The sequence below is a fragment of the Cricetulus griseus genome, chromosome 5 (genome assembly GCF_003668045.3).
Source record: "Cricetulus griseus strain 17A/GY chromosome 5, alternate assembly CriGri-PICRH-1.0, whole genome shotgun sequence".
Taxonomy (NCBI): Eukaryota; Metazoa; Chordata; class Mammalia; order Rodentia; family Cricetidae; genus Cricetulus; species Cricetulus griseus.
The window spans coordinates 64,902,097-64,921,674 of NC_048598.1; the positions used below are offsets into that span (position 1 = coordinate 64,902,097).

General features: G+C 38.8%; 1 protein-coding gene across 1 annotated transcript in view; it reads left to right on the forward strand.

Moving 5' to 3' along the window:
• Nucleotides 1–6,484: 6,484 nt before the first annotated feature.
• The window catches only part of Dpp10 (dipeptidyl peptidase like 10), a 512,276-nt gene continuing 499,182 nt past the window's right edge, over nucleotides 6,485–19,578 (forward strand). Inside the window, exons 1-2 of the mRNA XM_035445836.1 lie at nucleotides 6,485–6,735; nucleotides 10,254–10,328. Coding sequence (XP_035301727.1) covers nucleotides 6,485–6,735; nucleotides 10,254–10,328 — 326 coding nt within the window. The remainder of the gene's footprint in view (nucleotides 6,736–10,253; nucleotides 10,329–19,578) is intronic.

The following is a 19,578-nucleotide window of genomic DNA, read 5'->3' on the forward strand; positions in this document are numbered from 1 at the left end:
AGAAACTGAGGTCAGCAGACTCTTGATTTCTTGGTGTTTACTCACAAGCACCCAGAAATCCCAGAAGACACCATTCTTGGATCGTGTTCTAACAAGCAAGCTTACAGGAAACAACAAGAACTTGTTTTTTGGCAAGCTTATCAGTTTTCTCTCGATTAGCACAACTAATGAAAGAAGTGAGGTTAATATATAAATATGTATATTAATCTCTCTATGCTTATAGGCATATGTACATATATACACATACATGTTTATATACAAATATATAATATATACATATATATGAAAACATAGAAATACATATTTAGAGATATGAGTGAGAAAAAGAGGGAGCAGGAAGGAGAGAGATGGGGAAGGACAAGAATTCACAATTAATTTAAAATCAGCTCAAGAACTATTGGGGTAGTAGGTGACAAACCTAAACCTTTCAGATAGAGCCAGTGAGATGACTCAGAACGCAAAGTCCTCTGCCGCTGAACTTCACTTCCCGAGTTTTAGCACCAGAACCTACATAGTGGAAGGAGACAGCTAACTCCTAAAAGTTGTCTTCTGGCCTTTATGTGTACACCATGACACACATGCATGCATGCAGACACTAAATAAATAAAGTGTGATTTTAAAAAATCAATATGCAGGAGGCCAATAAGCTATAAATTCTGGCAAGAACGGTGTTGTGTTCTTGACTCCAAAGGCAGCCTGCAAGAAGGATTCATTATTCTTCTGAGACCCCCAGTCTTGAATATAAAACATTTGAATAATAAGGTATGATCACAATATAATATAAAGTAATTTGTTTTAGTCATGGTATACTCATTTAAATATTAATTGCATCTTAAAAAATAACAGCAACACCTCCAATCATGTGTGATCAAACACCTGTGCTGTACAACTTAGTCAGGTTAGTGCATAAAATCGATTACCTTTCAGAGGATATTTCAGATGCCTGACACATCCAAAGAAGAATGTCAGATCACTATCAAAATATATGTATCTACTCACAACGGAGGAGATACAGGTCCTGGCTCAATGTAGTTGCAGTGCTGAAGCCTTGCCTCAGAATCCAACAAAAGAATATGAATACAGCAGGCCAAAGCTATCTTTCTTAAGGTTGCTTCAAACAGGACACAGTCCTGAGAACAGGACATTGATAATACTGCCATAGAGATCATGATTCTGAGGTTCTCCATTAAGTCATAACAACATGATTAAAATGGAACCAAGAAAAGGTGAAAATAGAGAAGAATTAGAATCAATTATCAAGAAATTTCCATGTAGGAAGGAACAACAACAACAAAACATGGTGGCTGTTATTGAACATGGATATAGGTCAAATAAAAAACATTGTATTGATTGAGATATTGAAATATGACAATATCCTTTCCTAGTTTCCCCCTCCAGCTCCTCCTGGATAACCTCGGTCTATCCCATTCTAATTGATATTCTTTATTTTAATACAGTTAAGCAGTTAAGTTATTGCTGCTTATATGTGCATGGGTGTGGGGCCATCCACTAGATTATGGTAAAGTTATCACTTAATGCACCTTCCTTTTATGTTGAGAAGACATAAAATGCCAATAGCTCCTCTTTCATTATTGCTGAGATTTTGCCCACTTACTCCTAAGTATCCTCAATTTCTGTGAGTTCATGAGCACAGTAGGCATGTCATGTTCAGAAGAGGGCATGTCACATCATTTCTCCTGATTTCCTACTCTTACCATCTTTCCATGATATTCTCTGAACTTTAGATGGCTGGAGACTGATAAAGGCATACTATTTAGAACTGAGCATTTACAAACATGTATTCTCATTTCTTTGACCAGTTAGGAATCTCTGCATAACTGCAGAAAGAAACTCAGCTAAATTTTTTTAATAAAGTGCATTTTATCATGTATTATCTCAATAGGTATCATGTATTATCTCAATAGGGAGGCTTTGCTAATGAGGTGATATATTTGTAATAAGAAATGACAACAATTGCTAGATGGTCATCCTTAAAGATGTTAAAAGGGTGGAATTTAGTTCATACCATGAAATGTTTTTACAGAAGATTACCGGATAGTTTATAACAAAGTAGCGGCAAACCTACACAGAGCTGGGTGCACTCAGAGGCAGTGGCAGGAGGGAAGAGCTCTTCTGATTGCCTCCATTTTCTCTGTAGGGCCATACCATCGAGAGAAAGTGAGAGAGGAAGCTGGCATAGAGAACTGTAGGCAACAGGAAATGCATGATTTGAGGAAGTAATGCATTTGTACAATTTGGAAATGGCCATTCTTTCAAAGGAGACTGTCCTGTCACCTTGGAGAAATTGTCAGGGTGTGTACATGCGTCTACAAACATTATGAACACCAGCAAAGGACATCTGTAGTTAGTGGCACCCTGCAAATACATGTTAAGTCTCAGTGCTAGGAAAATATAGTGAGAGAGACCAGTGTTCAACTGCTGAATGAAGAACATCAACCATATAATGAGCATACTCTATGACAACTAATGAGACCCATTGCATTTCAGGAGGATATAGAGATTCTGAGAATAGTTTCCTCTTTAAGGATATCTGTATTAACACAGGCATTAAGTGAAGGAACCCACCATTGTCACCAGGATTATTCTGTGTTTTCTTCCTGTCAGAGCAGTATCCACTGTGCTGGAATAGAATTTCCCAGTTTTATTTAAAAATATGCCATCTCTTTCTCTTCTACATAACTTAAATGAGTAGAACACACCACATACACACACACACACACACACACACACACACACACACACAATCATTTCTATTAAAAAGAACTAAAATACCTTTAAAATATATTAATGGTCCATTAAAATGATCCCTGGTGATGTTTAAAATGAGCTATCACAAACTTGTTGGAATAGTATGTTAATAATGTGGAAATGGGCTGAACCTTTTCTTGGATTCTGGAACTTTCCATCTCCAGTGATCTATATTCAAAGACGACACAGGTTATTAACTGGAGAATGAAAAATGTTTGGGTAAAGTATTTTTCACTCAGTTTCTAAGGGTCAGGAATGTCTGACAATTTGATAGAAAAGTATCCCTTGTCAGGAAAGTAACTTGTAAGACAGTCTGTCTCATGTGGATGAAAAGGATATGTCTGGGGATGCGACATATTTAAGAAAGAACAATTTGGGGTCATTTGTTCTCATAGGAAATGAGTCTGTTGAGGTTTAATAGGAAAGGCTTTGGGTTGAGGTTGGACTTCCCTTTGCGTAGACCTCACAAACACTCCTCCCCCATTCCCTGCTGCCATTTGTCACTCTCAAATAGCCTTATGCTAGAGGCTAATACAGAACTGGATACACAGGAGTCAGGGAAAGACTTCTGTCATTATACATAGTTTAAGACTAGGGCTTGACCATGTTCCAGTAAATACCCACCCTCTGTGCTCATGCTAATGGTCCTAATTAAACTCAGTGTTTCTCTCTCACACAATAAAATTTAGAGAGGTACATTTTGGGAAGAAACATTTTAGGAAGAGAGTAGAGAGGCTAATAAAGAGTAGTGGGGAACTGTAAAAATTACCAGAATTCATTATATACATATAGGAAATTATCAACAAATAAATTGATAGAAATTATCTAAAATAATTATACTTCTAAATAAATTACAAAAGTAACATTAAAATAAAAAGGCCAGAGCTTGAAAGCTAGTCTCCTGGGTGTGTTGGTGGGATTGTAGAGAAAATAGTTTTCTTCTCTTGGACATAAGACATGTGTTACTCCCCAGTCCATAGTTTTTATTTTGTTGAGCAAAGCTGTAGAAGCTAAAAGTACCAACAATGGAGGTTTCCTGTGGGATAGAAGCTGAAGGTGTGATCTTGAGGAAAAGAAGTATTTAGGTGTCCTTCTAGCAAGGTGATGGATAGTAAGTAAACAGTATAAAGCTCACAGCAGCAGGAACTTTAAGGGACAATGAAAATAAAGGGATCAGGAAAGAGTAGATGGTAATCTACATAAATCCTTAGATTAGATGACAGGGATTATAAAAGGCCTAAGAAGTCCCAAATAACTAGAAAATAACTCAAAGGCCATCATGATTTCACAATAGTAGGTGAAAATGAAAGTCAGAAATACTTAACTAGGGGCAGATGGGCTCATCAGTTAACAGCAAGTACTCTTCCTGCAGAGGACTCAAGTTTAGTTTCCCGAAGCCATATGGAGCAGCTTACAACCAGCTGTAACTCCATTTGTAGGGGATAATGCATACTCTTCAATGCATACTCTGTGAGCACTGCCCTACCCTTAAGTGAACATATCCACGCACAGACCCGCACACTCATGCACACATAATTTAAAAAGCAAAGGATAACTTTTTTCTATATTTCTTGAAAATAGACGTTTTTATACTCTATATTCTGATGATTCGCCTCTTCCATCACCCCCCACCTTCCCACCTCCCCATCCACCCAAATCTACACCTTTTTGTTTTCTCTATCATTGGAAAACAGACATCTAAAAATTAAATTGAAGGAACCAGCTTCCCTTTCGGCAGCCATAACAACTGAACACGTGCTTGCCATAAACCTGCCTTGGTCACTTAGAGGTCAGATGCCTGTCTCGTGACAAGGAACCCATCAGAAGTTAGTCACTAGAAAGTCAGAAGCCTGTCTTGTGACAAGGAACCAATCAGAAGTTAGCTGGTGGCGCTATGCTTTACGACCCTGGGTGTGCTTTACCGACAAGCGCAAAGCAATGACGTAGAGAGCATAGCAACCACCCTGGGAGGGCCTATGGGCCATAACAACCAGTTGACCAATCAACACAGGGCAAGCCCTCCAAGCCTGGAGGCACACCAATCATGAGCCTGTGCATACCCCTAGACACTCCCCTTACGTTGCCCTATAAGATCTTTTGGGAGCCATCCGCCATGGCGGGTGGGTGAAAGACCGAGCTAACATGGGGTTAGCTCGTTAAATTACAATAAAGCCTCGTGCAGTTTGCAGCAAGCTCTCGAATCCGCCTGGTGATTGGGGTGACCACGAACGTGGCCTGGGACCCCGGATACTTGAGTTTTCGGGGGGTCTAACAAAATAAAATATAATAAAATCAGTCAAACCAATAGACAAAACAAACATAAAGAATAGGCAAAGAAAAAGCACAGGGAGAAAATAGAGATTCAGAAACATATTTATACACACAAAAATCACATAAAAACACAAAAGTAGAAACCATAATACGTAAGCAAAAGACATGTAATATTAAAAATGAAAAACCCAGACAAATAATTTAAAAAGTTATATGTATGACATAATTTGGAGATGTTTCTTTCTGGGTTTACCAGAAGTTAGAAATCGTCGCAATCACAGATTTTCTAGTTTAGGAGGAAACTGCAAAAATGGAACCATGATATGTTGGCTCCATTTAGGTTTGTTACTGATGCCATTTCTCAATGGCATTTAATTAGCTGATTTACTAATTTTTACCATGCTCTCACCATTAAAAATTTCTATTCTTATATATTACTGGGATGTCAAAACTGAAAATGATCACCAGTAATGTTAGTTTATATGAATGTGAAACAATTAAATGTAGAAAAATAACAAAATCTTGGATAGAATTCTGTAAGATATGCAAGACTAGATGTACAACCCTAATTTCTTTATACTTATTGAAGTATATGGATGCCTAATTGAGGGTCTGATTCTATTTGAAGATTTTTTTTTCCAATTCAAACATATTTAAATGAATTCCCCCATTGTCCCGCGCGCGCTCTGTATTTTCTCGCCAGCAAGAAATCACACACGGGACACTCGGATCCTTCTGCAGACAAGCTTTAATGCATCTTACCAGAGCGGAGACCAGAGCGGAGACACTGAACTAAGAAACCCATCCCTTAAAAAGGCTGGCCAGCCGCCTGGGACGTGTTACCCTATGAATGGCTTTAGCTCCTCAGGCCAAATGAGCCATGGGATAGGCAGAGATCAAAGGAATGGAGATTACCCAGCGCCTGTGAAGTAATTTACATCTTGGTGTCTTCAGGCACCATTATTGTAATGGATAATGCAGGAAACGGCCCCTTACATATCCCCCTTTTTTTATTAATTAATGAAAAGGCTTTATATTTTTACAAGCAAATAGGTCACCCATATGTTGAGGGATAGAGGCAGAGGTTGAACCTTCCCAAAATCAAACATTAAGACTGTGTACAAGAGTCGCCATCAGGCTGTTAGCTTGACCCGAAGCGCTCTTGACCTGTCCTCTGCCGTTTTTCTGGGAAAGGGAGTCTCGGGCAGGTAACCCTTATGCAGGTCAACGTACCTCTCAGAGAAGCCTGCATAATAGGCAACTCTGTGCGATGCCTTTGCTCAGCATCCCTCATTGGGGCTGCCCAAACCAGACACTCTACCCTGTGCAATGAGCCTAGGCTCCGGGTGTGCAAGAGCTGTCTGGCCGGCGGCCTATTGCTTAAGCATAGTTAGCCAAAATATAAGCGCTTGGGCGATCTCTTGGTTTGAGCCCTGGAGCTTACATGCCAGCCAAAAGTAACATCAATCCGCAAACGGCTGCATCAAACAATTCCACCCCCACCCCTTTTCTCACAGACCAGCCAAAAATAACAGCAATCCGCAAACGGCTGCATCAAACAATCCCACCCCCACCCCTTAAGCAGTGGCAATCTCTCCGCCAAGGACAGGAGTTAATCTGGATAACAATAGCGGCTCTCAACTCCCGGGGAGAAGGTGGAGTTCCGACTTTTGAAGGTCCAAAGAGGCTCTTCGGGTGAGTCTTTCTGGGATCCACAGAGGATTTTCTTCATCCTGTGGGAAAACACAATATCGCTCCCCTGGATCTTATGAGAATAGGATCCGGGCCTCTCCAAAGATCAGTTAAGATATCTATCCATTTTACCATTTCCTTTTGGCCTTTTAGGTTTTGAGGTGAGACGCTTGGCCCGAGCGTCAATGTTTATGAGGCTTTAAAGCCCCAGGCATTCCAGGCCTTTAAGAAGTGTTGAATAGCAGGCATGGCCTTTTCCCCTATCAAAGACTGGGAAAGCCATCTGTAATTTTTTCCGCTCCTCTGATGGTAAGAAGGAGTCGGTACCAAATAGTGGGGGTGCTGATGGAAGCACACCCGCTGGATTAATAGGCGATGGCCTCATATTTGTTTTCACTTTTGGCAGCCGATATCTATCGGGGTGGTATCGTGCTGTCTCCTCTAGCTCTGCTTCCTTGCTAGAGTCTAAAATCTCAGAGTCTGAGCTGCTCAGCTCCAAGGCCTCTAGTTTCGTTGTAGGGCAGAGGCTAGGTTTTGAGTCTTTATTTCTCTTAAATTTACCGGGGTGTGACCGGTTATCCCCTATTTTCTCTCCCCCTTTTTTTATATCCTGGGGAGGGCCTTTTTTCTTATTTGTTGTTGTTCTTAACAAATTATTCACTCCCTTGTCACTAGACATCCCGGGAGGTCCTTTTTCCTTATATTTTATTGTTAGGCGCGCCCCATCTCTCACTACATTCGGTTTCTGATATGTAATTCTGGACTTCTTTAAGATTGCTACAACAGTGAGAAAAGTCAAAATAGCTCCTAGTAAAAGCATAGAAGCCTCTATATTAACCTCCCACAATAGCAACATTCCCAAGCCAAAGTCCAGAAAAAACATACCTCTCCGAATTTACCACCCTGCAGTTCTGAATCCGCCTTGTAGCCAAGGGGTCTCCGCGGTGCCGGAGATGTTAAGCTTCCCGGGTTTCGGCACCATATGTCCCGCGCGTGCTGTATTTTCTCGGCCGGCAAGAAATACACGCAGGACACTCGGATTCTTCTGCAGACAAGCTTTAATGCATCTTACCAGAGCGGAGACCAGAGCGGAGACACTGAACTAAGAAACCCATCCCTTAAAAAGGCTGGCCAGCCGCCTGGGACGTGTTACCCTATGAATGGCTTCAGCCCCTCAGGCCAAATGAGCCACGGGATAGGCAGAGATCAAAGGAATGGAGATTACCCAGCGCCTGTGAAGTAATTTACATCTTGGTGTCTTCAGGCACCATTATTGTAATGGATAATGCAGGAAACGGCCCCTTACACCCCATTGTGCTGGAGAGATGGCACACAGGGTGAATGCTTCCATTTAAGTCCAAGGACACAATTTCAACCCCAGATCCCATAGAAAGAAACAAAATGAGAATAGAATTCACAAACTTGTCTTCTGACCTCTATACCTGCAGTCTAGTACACTTGCCTCCATTCTTGTAAGCATTTTTCATTGCTTTGTATATGAGTGTCTGTATGCATGTATGTTTATACACCTCATGTATACAGTGGTCACAAAGGTCAGATTATGGAGATAGGGATGATTTTCTAAGCAACAATGTGGGTGTCAGGAGCCAAATCCAGGTCCTCCAAGGGCTGTGTTTTTCCCAAGCCATCTCTAAGTCCTGTTTAAATATTTTTAAAAGCATCCCAAGGTGCTTTATGGATCTGGCTTATAAATAAGACTTTTATCTACGTAGGTTTTATTTCTGGAGCAAGTGAAATGTGACAGTTATGTGGTAAGATATCAGAGATTACTAGTGACCTTCAGGGAAATACAAGTAGAAACTTGTTGGTGCAAGCCTAGTGCAAGGGCTTTTTTTATTCTGAGGTTAAGTCAATTTTCCTAGAGACCACCTACTGTGAGAAGCAGTGTGGAAGTTATCTAAATGTCCTAGGATGTTGTGTTGATACTTGTAAAATAGCCAGTGAGGAGTTCTAAAGTTTGAGCCAGTGTTTTCTTCTGCTTAGCTTTAACAGTCAATTTGAGACAGCCCAGTGCCATCCAACAGGACAACCTTAACTGAGGAATTGCCTAGATCAGGTTGGCCTGTGGGTGTGTCATTGGGAAATTGTCTTGATTGTTAACTGATATAGAAGGACCCAGATCACTGTGAATAGGACAACCTTCAGGCTTGATGTTAGGTGGTCTGGAAGTGTCTAACAAAACTAGCAGAGTATAATTCAGTTTTTTTGTTAGGTAGCAAGCAGCATCCTCTTTGGAGCATGCTGTACAGCTTGACTGTGATGTGAGTCCCTTGGTTAGGGTTAATGCTGTATAAAATAGTAAAACTTGCCTTCAAGTACCTGCAATGAGTTCCTGCTGTGACTTCTCCCAATGATAGAATGTTGATATGGCATTGTCTGAAGAAATAAACCCTTTCATATAAATTGCTTTTTTTGTCAGACTGGTTTCTCATGGCAACAGAATAAAAAAATAAAAAACCTATATTTATTTATTTCAACCAATATTGCTTAAGAAAGCATTTCTATATGAGGGTTTCCTTAGCTTGGTGGTCCAGGTAAGAAATCTGGTTCTAGGCCTCTTGGAAAAAATATATACACACATGCCAAAAGTCAATTTCGAACTAATAAATTTATTTTTACCGTATGCAAAATATTACTATCATTAAAATGTTTAATTATCATTTAAAGGATCTTATTTTCTTATCATTTTACTCAAAAATATAACTTGTTGTATCTAGAACATTTTGTGGATCCACTCCTTCCCAACTTCATGACCTCTTTTTGGTTTAGTGTATCAGGCTTTCTTGGACTACCAGCTCTGAAATCATTACACAGAGAGTTATTATCAGCTATGAATGCTCTGCCTTAACTTATGTTTATCCCACCAGCTCTTATAGCAATTTAACCTATTTCTCTTCATCTACATTTTTCCTTGGGGCTTTTTACCTTTCTTTTCTTCTGTATGTCTGGTGGCTGCCTGGCTGCTTCTCTCTAGGCATCTCCTTTTCTTTCACCCTTGTTTCCTCTCAAGCCTAGATTCCTCCTACTTATTCTCTCTGCCAGACAGCCCCACCTATCCCTCTCCTACCTAGCCATTTGCTGTTCAGCTTTTTAATAGACCTAGCAGTTGCCCTAGGCAGACAAGGTGAAACAGCAACCAACCCATTTTTACATAATTAAACAAATATAGTATAAAAATATGCAACACACCTTTCCATAGATAATGTACTGCAACATAAACAAATATAACATATCTTTACATAGTTAAAGAAATGTTCCACAATTGTTCAGTTTTTTGTTTGTTGACTTTCAGTTTCTGAAGCTCATGCATTCATGAGTATGGGGCCACCCACTGGAACATGGTTGACTTCCTATCCTTAAAGAAAGTTGAATATCCCTCTTCTTAGAAAACATCAACTGTCAAAAACGTTTCTCAGCTAGGGGTGGCGGCACATGGGTCCTCCACGCTGGAAACTTGACTGGCTTTATCCAGTGATTTATCACTCTGTCTATACCTGTAGATACAATTTCTGCAGTGGAGGAAAACTGAGCAACTCCGAAAAGAATGACATTGACTTCAATAGTGGCAGCGAAAGGTGACAGAATTGTTGCCTGAACACTAATTAAGAAAAAACAAACAAAGTGCCAAGCCCCTGGAGCTGCTGCTGAGACATGCTGAGATGTCTCTGCTCAGTGAAGTAGCAGCATTTGAGCTTCAGAATTCCTCTACCTGCTTTACTGCTTTGTGTGGTTTTAGTTTCTCAAGATCAGTTGTGATCTGAGACTATTTAATGGAAAATCCCAGAACTATTCATTAAGCATTCAATTGAACAGAATTCTGAATTGTGTGTTAGTCTTCAGTACCCCTGCTGTGCTTGGACAAGAATGTGGGTCATAGGGTTTCCAGTATGTCTTCACTATCTCTCCTCAACTGTCGCTACTTAGTCCTGTGTTCCCAGATCAACTGCCACTGTGTCACCGTGCTGTGTGGTGCAAGTAGCTTTGTTATACTATAGTGTCATAATTGTTCTCTCACCACTGTTCTTGATAATCTTCTACTGTACCTAAGCCAGGAGTTAAGCTTTACTCATCATTATGTATATAAAGAATGTGTAAGGGTCGATAACATGAATGGATTCAGGCAGTTCTAGGAATGTTGCAATAAAACTTCAATAGATAGAAATCACTTAATTGCCATCTGTTATTATCTGAAATTGTGTCTGACAATCTACTTACCTTACGGTAATTATTTTCATAGGCAAGCAAAAAATATTTTATATTGGCTTAGCATTTTTTTTTAAATTTTTACTTGCATGAGTTTATTGTCACCTGAAAGGGATAAAAAAAAAAAAGTTACAAACAATACACAGTTTTCAGTGTGATGGAATCCCAGATGCAGGCACTAAATACCAGAAACCTTTGCCACAAAATGACCCAGAATTTACACAAGGAGCTAAATAGGTAGCTCAACAGTTATATTTTCTGATCTTCTACAAGATGCAAGTTTAATTCCAAGCACCCATTCATCAACTTACAACCTCTTGTAATCCTAGTTCCAGGGTATCATATCCCCTCTTCTGGACTCCAAGGCCAATTCCATACACATGACACACTCTCACAGATACAGATACACACAGACACAGACACAGACACAGACACAGACACAGACACAGACACACACACACACACACACACACACACACACACACACAGAGAGAGAGAGAGAGAGAGAGAGAGAGAGAGAGAGAGAGAGAGAGAGGATCTAAACAAAATCTCTCTTGAAAACTAGGCACATACAGTTTTGTTGGAACCTGTAACTTCTTTCCACCATGTGCAGTAATAAGATTTTACACAAGAAATGTTCTTTATAAAGGAAGTCAAAGCAATTAGCATCCAAAAGAGTTCAACACCAGTCTAAATGTAGTCCACATTGTTTAGTTGTCAATTCCACCAAAACAGGGGTAGTACAATATTTTAGGTTTAAGTCCTGTGTGGCAGTCAGTTTTACATTTAATCATATGTCACTTTTATTTGGGGGATATTTAGGGTTTTATAGAAATTTATACTGAAAGAGTGCATTGAATTATGATGTCTTTCTAAATAAAAAATTTGAAAGTTTATCTCAATGTCAATTTTAATATTTTTAATTACAATTTATTGTTTGATGAATTCATGTGTTTTGATTAAACTTATTCCTATTCTCTCTCCATTTAACTTTTCCTATACCCACCCACCCATTCCCCTCCCAAACTCATGGAACCTGATTTTTGACCCATTGAGGCTGCTTGTTAGGACAAGAATAATTTACATGTTCCTCAATGGTACACAAAAAGCTAGTCATTTAGTCAGCCAATTTCTGCTTTCAAAAAAGTTTCACGGAAACCCAGACCTAGCTAGTGAACACACCTAAGTAAAATGACCTGTTTTTTATTCCTTATACTGTTGGTGATTGTTCTTTATCTCATTAGTGGGAGCTAGACTTCACTGGTGTGTTTGGCTAATAAGTACAAATGGGAAAGGGGAGATTAAGAAAATATTGCTCATTGGGCTGATTACCTTTTATGAAAATTCTCATGTTCAGCTTCTTTTATTTTTTTCTGTTCATTTGTGTGTATTGTTCAACATTTAATGTTACCATATGCTAAAATGTCTGTGGTATGAATGTTAAACTAAGTATCTTTTGCATGCTATGCAAATTATTACCGAGCCCCATCTCAAGCCCTACAATGTTCTTTATTACCGGTCTTCATCTGTTGGTAAATTAGCATGATGAGTTTTATGTGCATAGGAAGAAATAAAGTATAGTAGATAAACTAAATATTATATAAGTAAAATTTTGATATGCTTTCTAGAAGTGTGTTTCAACTTTCTACTTTCTAGTTATTTTGTTTGCTCTGTTTTTTGTTGTCAACTGCACACATGATATATATATTGAAATGTTTAGATACCTGAATTTAGATAGCCCATGTATATGGTTATTAAGGTATGCCTCTCTGTTTTGTTGGCACTGGTCACTAAGATATAAGCTGTATTATTTTTGGCTGAGTTTGATTTAAGCAATTTGTGAGGCTGAGTAATAGTGTATACTCAATTGTCCATAGCAAGAGACTATATTGTGTCTGTATTAATGGACTACTTGCATTCAAGCTCTGCCTTGCCTGACTCCTTGGAAATTTAAATATATGAATGTGCAGACTAATAGAAGAAGGCAGTAGGTAGCAGAATTCTAAATGGATGGGAAGGAAAGGTGCTTTGGGAATGCAGAGTGCATCCTGGGGAAAGCAATCCCATTACCAGTTCCAAAAGAAAACATGACTGGATGGATGAGGAACCCGAGGCAGACTACTGAGGCTGGAGGTGCTGACCTAAAAGAGACTGATTCTGTTACGTAATTGGCTACTCTCAGGAGAGGATAACAGGCTCCTAAATTGAATAAGAAGAAAACAACATACTGAAGGACTATTGGGAAGCTCAGCCTAATAAGAGTTCTAGAAAGTGCTCCAGGCCTGGGTCCTGATTTTGATTTGAATGCAAGTACTTAAGATACTGGATAATCAATATAGTGACCTCATCGAAGAACATCTTTTTTCTCTGTAGACACCTCTGCAGAGAATATGTCATCCTTTCAAGATTATTTACTAATACCTTTCAATATACTGCTGTCAGAAGTAAGGCTTCCCCTTTCTGCATTCATATCAGTTTTGTTCTTTATGGGTTGGTGATGATGATGTATAAACATACATATATGGTGTGTGTGTGTGTGTGTGTGTGTGTGTGTGTGTGTTATAAACATTGGAACATTGGTTGCAGGCTACATGTTTTTTATCTGTAACTGAACTAGGCTAACTGAGCAAGCAGCAGAAAAGAAGCTCTAACTCTTTTATTCATACTCTAATTTGTAAGAGACACCGAGGTGATAAAAATCAAGAGAGGGGAGCAGATCAAGAATGACTTACAAATTAAGGTTAAGAATACAGGATAAATAGCTTTCTGTGAAAGCATAATTTTGTGTGGTTGATTTTATGATGTAGGGAGATTCCATACTGCATTCTCTAGTGTGTGTCCTTTAGCACTTAAGAAAAATTGAACTTCCAAACTTCTTACATTCATTAGCATGTTTCCTGTAGTGCTATTTATATGAAGGAGGAATTGTTATTTTAAGAAGATTTTCTTAATTATGTGCATATACACATAGGTGTTTGTAGAGTACAAGAGTGGGTTGATTTTCCTAGAGCTAGAGTTACAGGTGAGCCTCCTGATATGCCTGCTGTGAACCAAACTCAGGTCCTCTGCAAGAGCAGCCAGCACTGTGATCACTAAGCCCTCTGTCCAACCCCAAAGAGGAATTATTAGGAACTTTAGTTTGCTGACAAGTGAGTATGCAAAAGCATTAGACATCTTCTCATAGATTACTATTTTACGTTCAAATTATTAAGTATATTTATCACTTTGATAATTTTATTTGAACTGGGCAGTGGTGGCTCACACCTTAAGCCCAGCACATGGGGCGGGGGGCAGAGGAAGAGGCAGAGGCAGGCAGATCTCTGTGAATTCAAGGCCAGCCTGATCTATAGGGTTAGTTCCAGGACAGGATCCCAAGCTCCCTGTCTCAAAAAAAAAAAAAAAAAAAAAAAAAAAAAAAAAAAAAAAAAAAAAAAAAAAAAAAACCAAAAAACCAAACCAAAACAAAAAAAATTATTTGGATTTGTTTTAAAGGAGTATTATTGCCTTGAAAAAGGCAATTATTCTGCAAACTTAAACATATTGGCATTTCCTTCCTCATGTAATTAGTTAATTAATCTATTTATGCATATGTGGTGTGTGTGTGTGTGTGTGTGTGTGTGTGTGTGTGTGTGTGAGAGAGAGAGAGAGAGAGAGAGAGAGAGACAGAGAGAGAGAGAGAGAGAGAGAGCATGCACATGCATGAACTTGTACAGTTATAGGCATGTGAAATTAAGCCTAGCTTTTACATGGATTTGATGGATCTGAATTTAATCTTCATGCTTGCATAGAGAGCCATTTCTTCAGCCCATTCCTCCCCTGACTTATAAGCATGTGATTTTCATTCTCTGCTCTGCTAGATACATTAGGCTCAATATATATATATATATTATATATATATATATTATATATATATATTAAAATATATACTAAGAAAGCTGGAGAGAAGACTCAACACTTAAAAGCATGCACCATTCATCTATATTAGGCAGCTCACAACCACCTGCTACTACTGCAGCTCTAGGAGATTCAATCGTCTTCTGGTCTCTGAGGGCAACTGCATCCACATAACCATGCTCCCATAGGTATACATACACACACAGACACACAGACACAGACACAGACACACACACACACAGACACACACACACACACACACACACACACACACACTTGAATTTTTTCTTTTAAAAAGAGATCAGATTATATAAGAGTAGGAATCTGGGGTTATAATTTATACCAGGGTATCAGGGTACTTTAATTTTTTCATTAACCTGCATCTTATACAATAGGTAGAATGAAGGAGTTCTATACTAAATTGTCGATGATTTTATCTAATTATAGAAATTATAGATTTGAATATTAAAGATAGTTCTGAGATGTTCCCAGAATCACAGAGAATAAGCAATTGAAAGCAACTTAACTATTGAGAAATAGGCAAATATTGACCTGCAGTGGGTGCCATCTACAAAGAATAAATGACCAAGTGAAGGACTCAATGGATAGAAGATCAATGTCCACTGCAGGGTCTTAGCCCAACCATGTAAGGCTGAGCTGAGTACGAGGAAGTGTAAGGGAGCTGCTTGCCAATCCCTGGCCTCCTAGGATCTCAGATGCAGCAGGGAGTCTAGTCAAGCAGGAACTCATTTATTGTCCTACAGCTAGCATCTTTTAAAGCAAAAATCCTCAGAGCAGGAAAACAGCCAGCCAATGATTGCACAGATCAGTCTATTACATGCTTAGATGCCCCATGCTTTACCTAGTGAACATGAGGCATTCATGCAGTAGCCTCATCTGCTTGGATCTTGGCTACCAATCACCCTTTTTTATAAACATCTCAGGACTTGCCCTCCTGACTTCCCCTTGGTGCCATCTTTAACTGTCTCATGTGCCCTACAGTCTACCACGGGAGCATGACCTTATCTGAGGTTAAGCTGGTCATCAGATAATGCCAATTACAAATTCTGTATATAAGAAGGCTGGGATGTGGATCAAGGAGGAAATCCATGTGTCTGCCAAGAACAGACTCTAATATCATTCTTCTCAAGGATTAGTGGCCCCTAGATAGGGACTGAAAACAGCCAAGGATCTTTTAGCTTTAGAACTGGAGTCTTAAGCAAGGTAGGGAAAAGGTAGATGTGCAGGATTGAGAGTTTAAGGCAATAATTTTCAACCTGAGGGTCACATATCAGATACCCTGCATAGCAGAGAGTTACATTGCAATTTAATTAGAATAAAAATATTAGCCATACTCAATATTAAACATGGATAAAACACAGTTAACCAATGAAATGGGTCTCAAACTATATGCTTAGCATTTGTATTCAGTTTATTGGCTGAGACTCATTTTCTATCCTTGCCTTTCCTGAGAGGTCAGCCCATGGATAGATACACTTAATCATGTTAGCTGACATTCTCAGATTCTCAACAGGGCTCAGTTGTGACTAGTCTTTTGTTTAAGCTATTATAGATTTATCTAAAGTCTGAATGAAAGAAGAGCAAATTTCTAGTAGGGAACAAAGCTTGAAATTAAACTTGGTTCCAAAGACAGAAGCTGTATGATCCTAGAAAGGAATGATACTTGGGTTTTCCCAGTGGCTACCTGTACTAGGGGCATCAGTCAAGGCTTAAAGTAGTGGATATCTGGGCTTCTTTACCTGTGATATAGAAGGGCGAGGATGACAACTTAGAGGTATCACTCTTTCTATTGTCCTATATATATTCTTTATGCATTGACAAGATAATTGGCTGATTGGGGTTAATTTTGTAACCTTTAAATCACTAAAATTTACATCTGTATCCTTTTAAAAAAGAATTTTGTTTAAATTTTTGTATGTTCATGTAGGCATGGGTTTGTGTATGGACACATTCATGCCATGGTGTGAGAATGAAGGTCAGAGGACAACTCTCTGGAGTCCTCTTTTGCCTTCTGGTGAGATTTGGGGTAATGTGTTTGCTCTGCAAGTATGAAGACCCAAATTTGAATCCCGGGACCCATATAAGTGTTTGGTGAAGTAGCATATATCTGCAATCCCAGTGTGGCTATAGAGAGATGAGGGCCAGAGACAGGAGTATCCTAAGAAGCTTATAAGTCAGCTAGCTTGGTGCCTGCAGTAATGAACAACAGAGAAACTCTGCCTCAAACAAGCTGGTAACTGAGAACCAAAACAAGAGGTTTCCGCTAACCCCATGCATGTGCCATACTACATGTCTACTTGTGCTCAAATGCAAGAACATGCATCCATATATGTACACAAAAAACTGAAAATGTGTGTGAACACACATAATAAAATGAAAACACTTAAAAGTAACATGCAATTTTCTATATTTCTATGAAGTCACTAATAATATCTGCCAGAAATCATTCTTTAAGTGTCATACATATTATATTCTAATTAGGCCTCCATGTTCTTTAATTGTTCAGTATTGCTATATTTTCCTTTAAGGACTAAAATATCAGGCTAACATGGAACTATCCTTTACATTAGTGTGTCCCATAGAACCACACAGAGTGAACACATCCATGATTTTACTCTCAAATCTTTTATTAGTATCATTCATTCATTCTCCTCTCTCCAAATGACAAATGGTCTCAAGGATATTATCTAAAGTAGCTTCCTCTTTAAATTAAAAAAAAAGAAGTATGCACATCTGCATACATGCACACGTGCCAGAAAAGAATGTTGAGTCTACCAGAACTGGAGTTACAGGAAGTTACAGTGAGTCGCCCAATGTGAGTCTTGGAAACCAAACTCAAGTATTATCCAAGAATAGTAAGTACTCTTAACAACTAAGCCTTCTCTCCAGCCTTGCTTTCTTGAGCTTTTAAGATTCACTCCTTATGTAGCAGTCATATACCATGCCTACTATGTTCTAATATAAATGCAAATTGCTATTTTATAAGATTCTGTATGATTCTGGAGACAGACTTTCTAGCCTAACTCTCACAGTTATTATACTTGTATCTCCTAACAAACACTGTATTTTATGATATCATGGTCATAGCTTTTTACTTGATTTGCATCACAAATGAGTTCTGGTAACACATTCTGAACAGCCTCTGAAATATATTAGCAGCAAAACCTCATATGGGGCCTCTGGCATCAATCACATTAGCTCTAAAAACAGGCAAGTATCTTGGGTACAGTGTTTAGTAAAGTAGCTTTTATAAAACAAGCCTATTCCACGTAAAAAGGAGAAATATATTAATAGCTATAAATGTGAGTTATGGTACTAATGTAATTCATATGTCAGATAGCAAGAGCAGCAAGGATAAAATTGACCAGAAAAAATGAAAACGGAATGCTGTGCTGTGCAGAAGCCTGGTAATTTTTGTTCAGGATCCTATTAGTATTTGTTTGTTTGTTTTTGTTTTTCCAGACAGGGTTTCTCTGTGTAGCCTTGGAGGCTGTCCTAGAACTTGTTCTGTAGACCAGGCTGGCCTTGAACTGACAGACATCTGCTTCCCAATGCTGGATTTAAAGGCTTGAGCCACCATAGCCTGGCCCTATTAGTAATTTGTAGTTATGAAAATATGTATTTCTATCTTCATTATTAAGCTGGGGTACATGGCTTATGTATAGAAGAGTTTATCATGGTATTTTTCATTTAAAGTTAAAGTGGTCAGAGCAACTATTTTTCCCACATTGAATTAGGTCCTAGATATACAATGAACAGTCACATTGGTTCCGTATCCCCAGGTCACTGTTCTTTCAGTTGAAATAGGTTGGCATCCACAAAAATTATCATTTCTAGTTAAGAAGCCCGTGCAAGCACTTCCTTGTGAGTAGTGAGTGCTCAAGACAAATTTCACTTAAATAATAGACACTATGAATATTTGAGTACACTCCTAACTCCAAACTATGGTCTTTTTAAGCATTTTTTTTTCTCTAAGTGTTCTAATGATTTCAGGGATGGACAGGTAGGATTGCTTCCTGCCTTGCCTGAAAATCTGATTTTAAGCTTTAAGAAATGATAGAAGGAGACCATCTACTCCTGAAAGTTGCTAAGTGACCTCCACATCCTGAACTATACATAGGATAATAATAACACTGATAATAATATATTTTTAAAACCTCTTTATGGTCACTCCAACACTTTTGATACTTTTGTAATTGAGAGTGCTCCATGATAATGGTCAATTAAGATTTTTGTTTTAAAAGCCATCAAGAATTACTTAGAATTAGTGATTATACATAATGAAAACACCTATTACATTCCTTTAAGGTTAATGGTAAGTGAAGTATTTTCTGTTTTGTAGGAGGATATTTTATTTTGAAAAGTATCTTTGTTAAGATAAAACACCACCACCAAAAAACAACTTAGGGAGGAATGTGTTTATGTCAGCTTGATCTCTGAGGTCATACTCCATTACAGGGTAGGAACCAGGATAGGAGCCTAGAGGAAGGAAATGAAGCAGAGTAAGGCTGCTTTCTAAGTTGCTCCCTATAGCTTTCTCAGTATGCTTTCATACACAACTCAGGGCCACCTCTCCAGGGGTGGCACCACACACAGTGGGCTAGGAACTCTCACATTAGTCACTAATGAAGAAAAGTCCCCACAGGCTTACTTATAGATTGATCCTACAGAGTCATTTTCTCAACTGTGATTACCTCTCCTCAGATA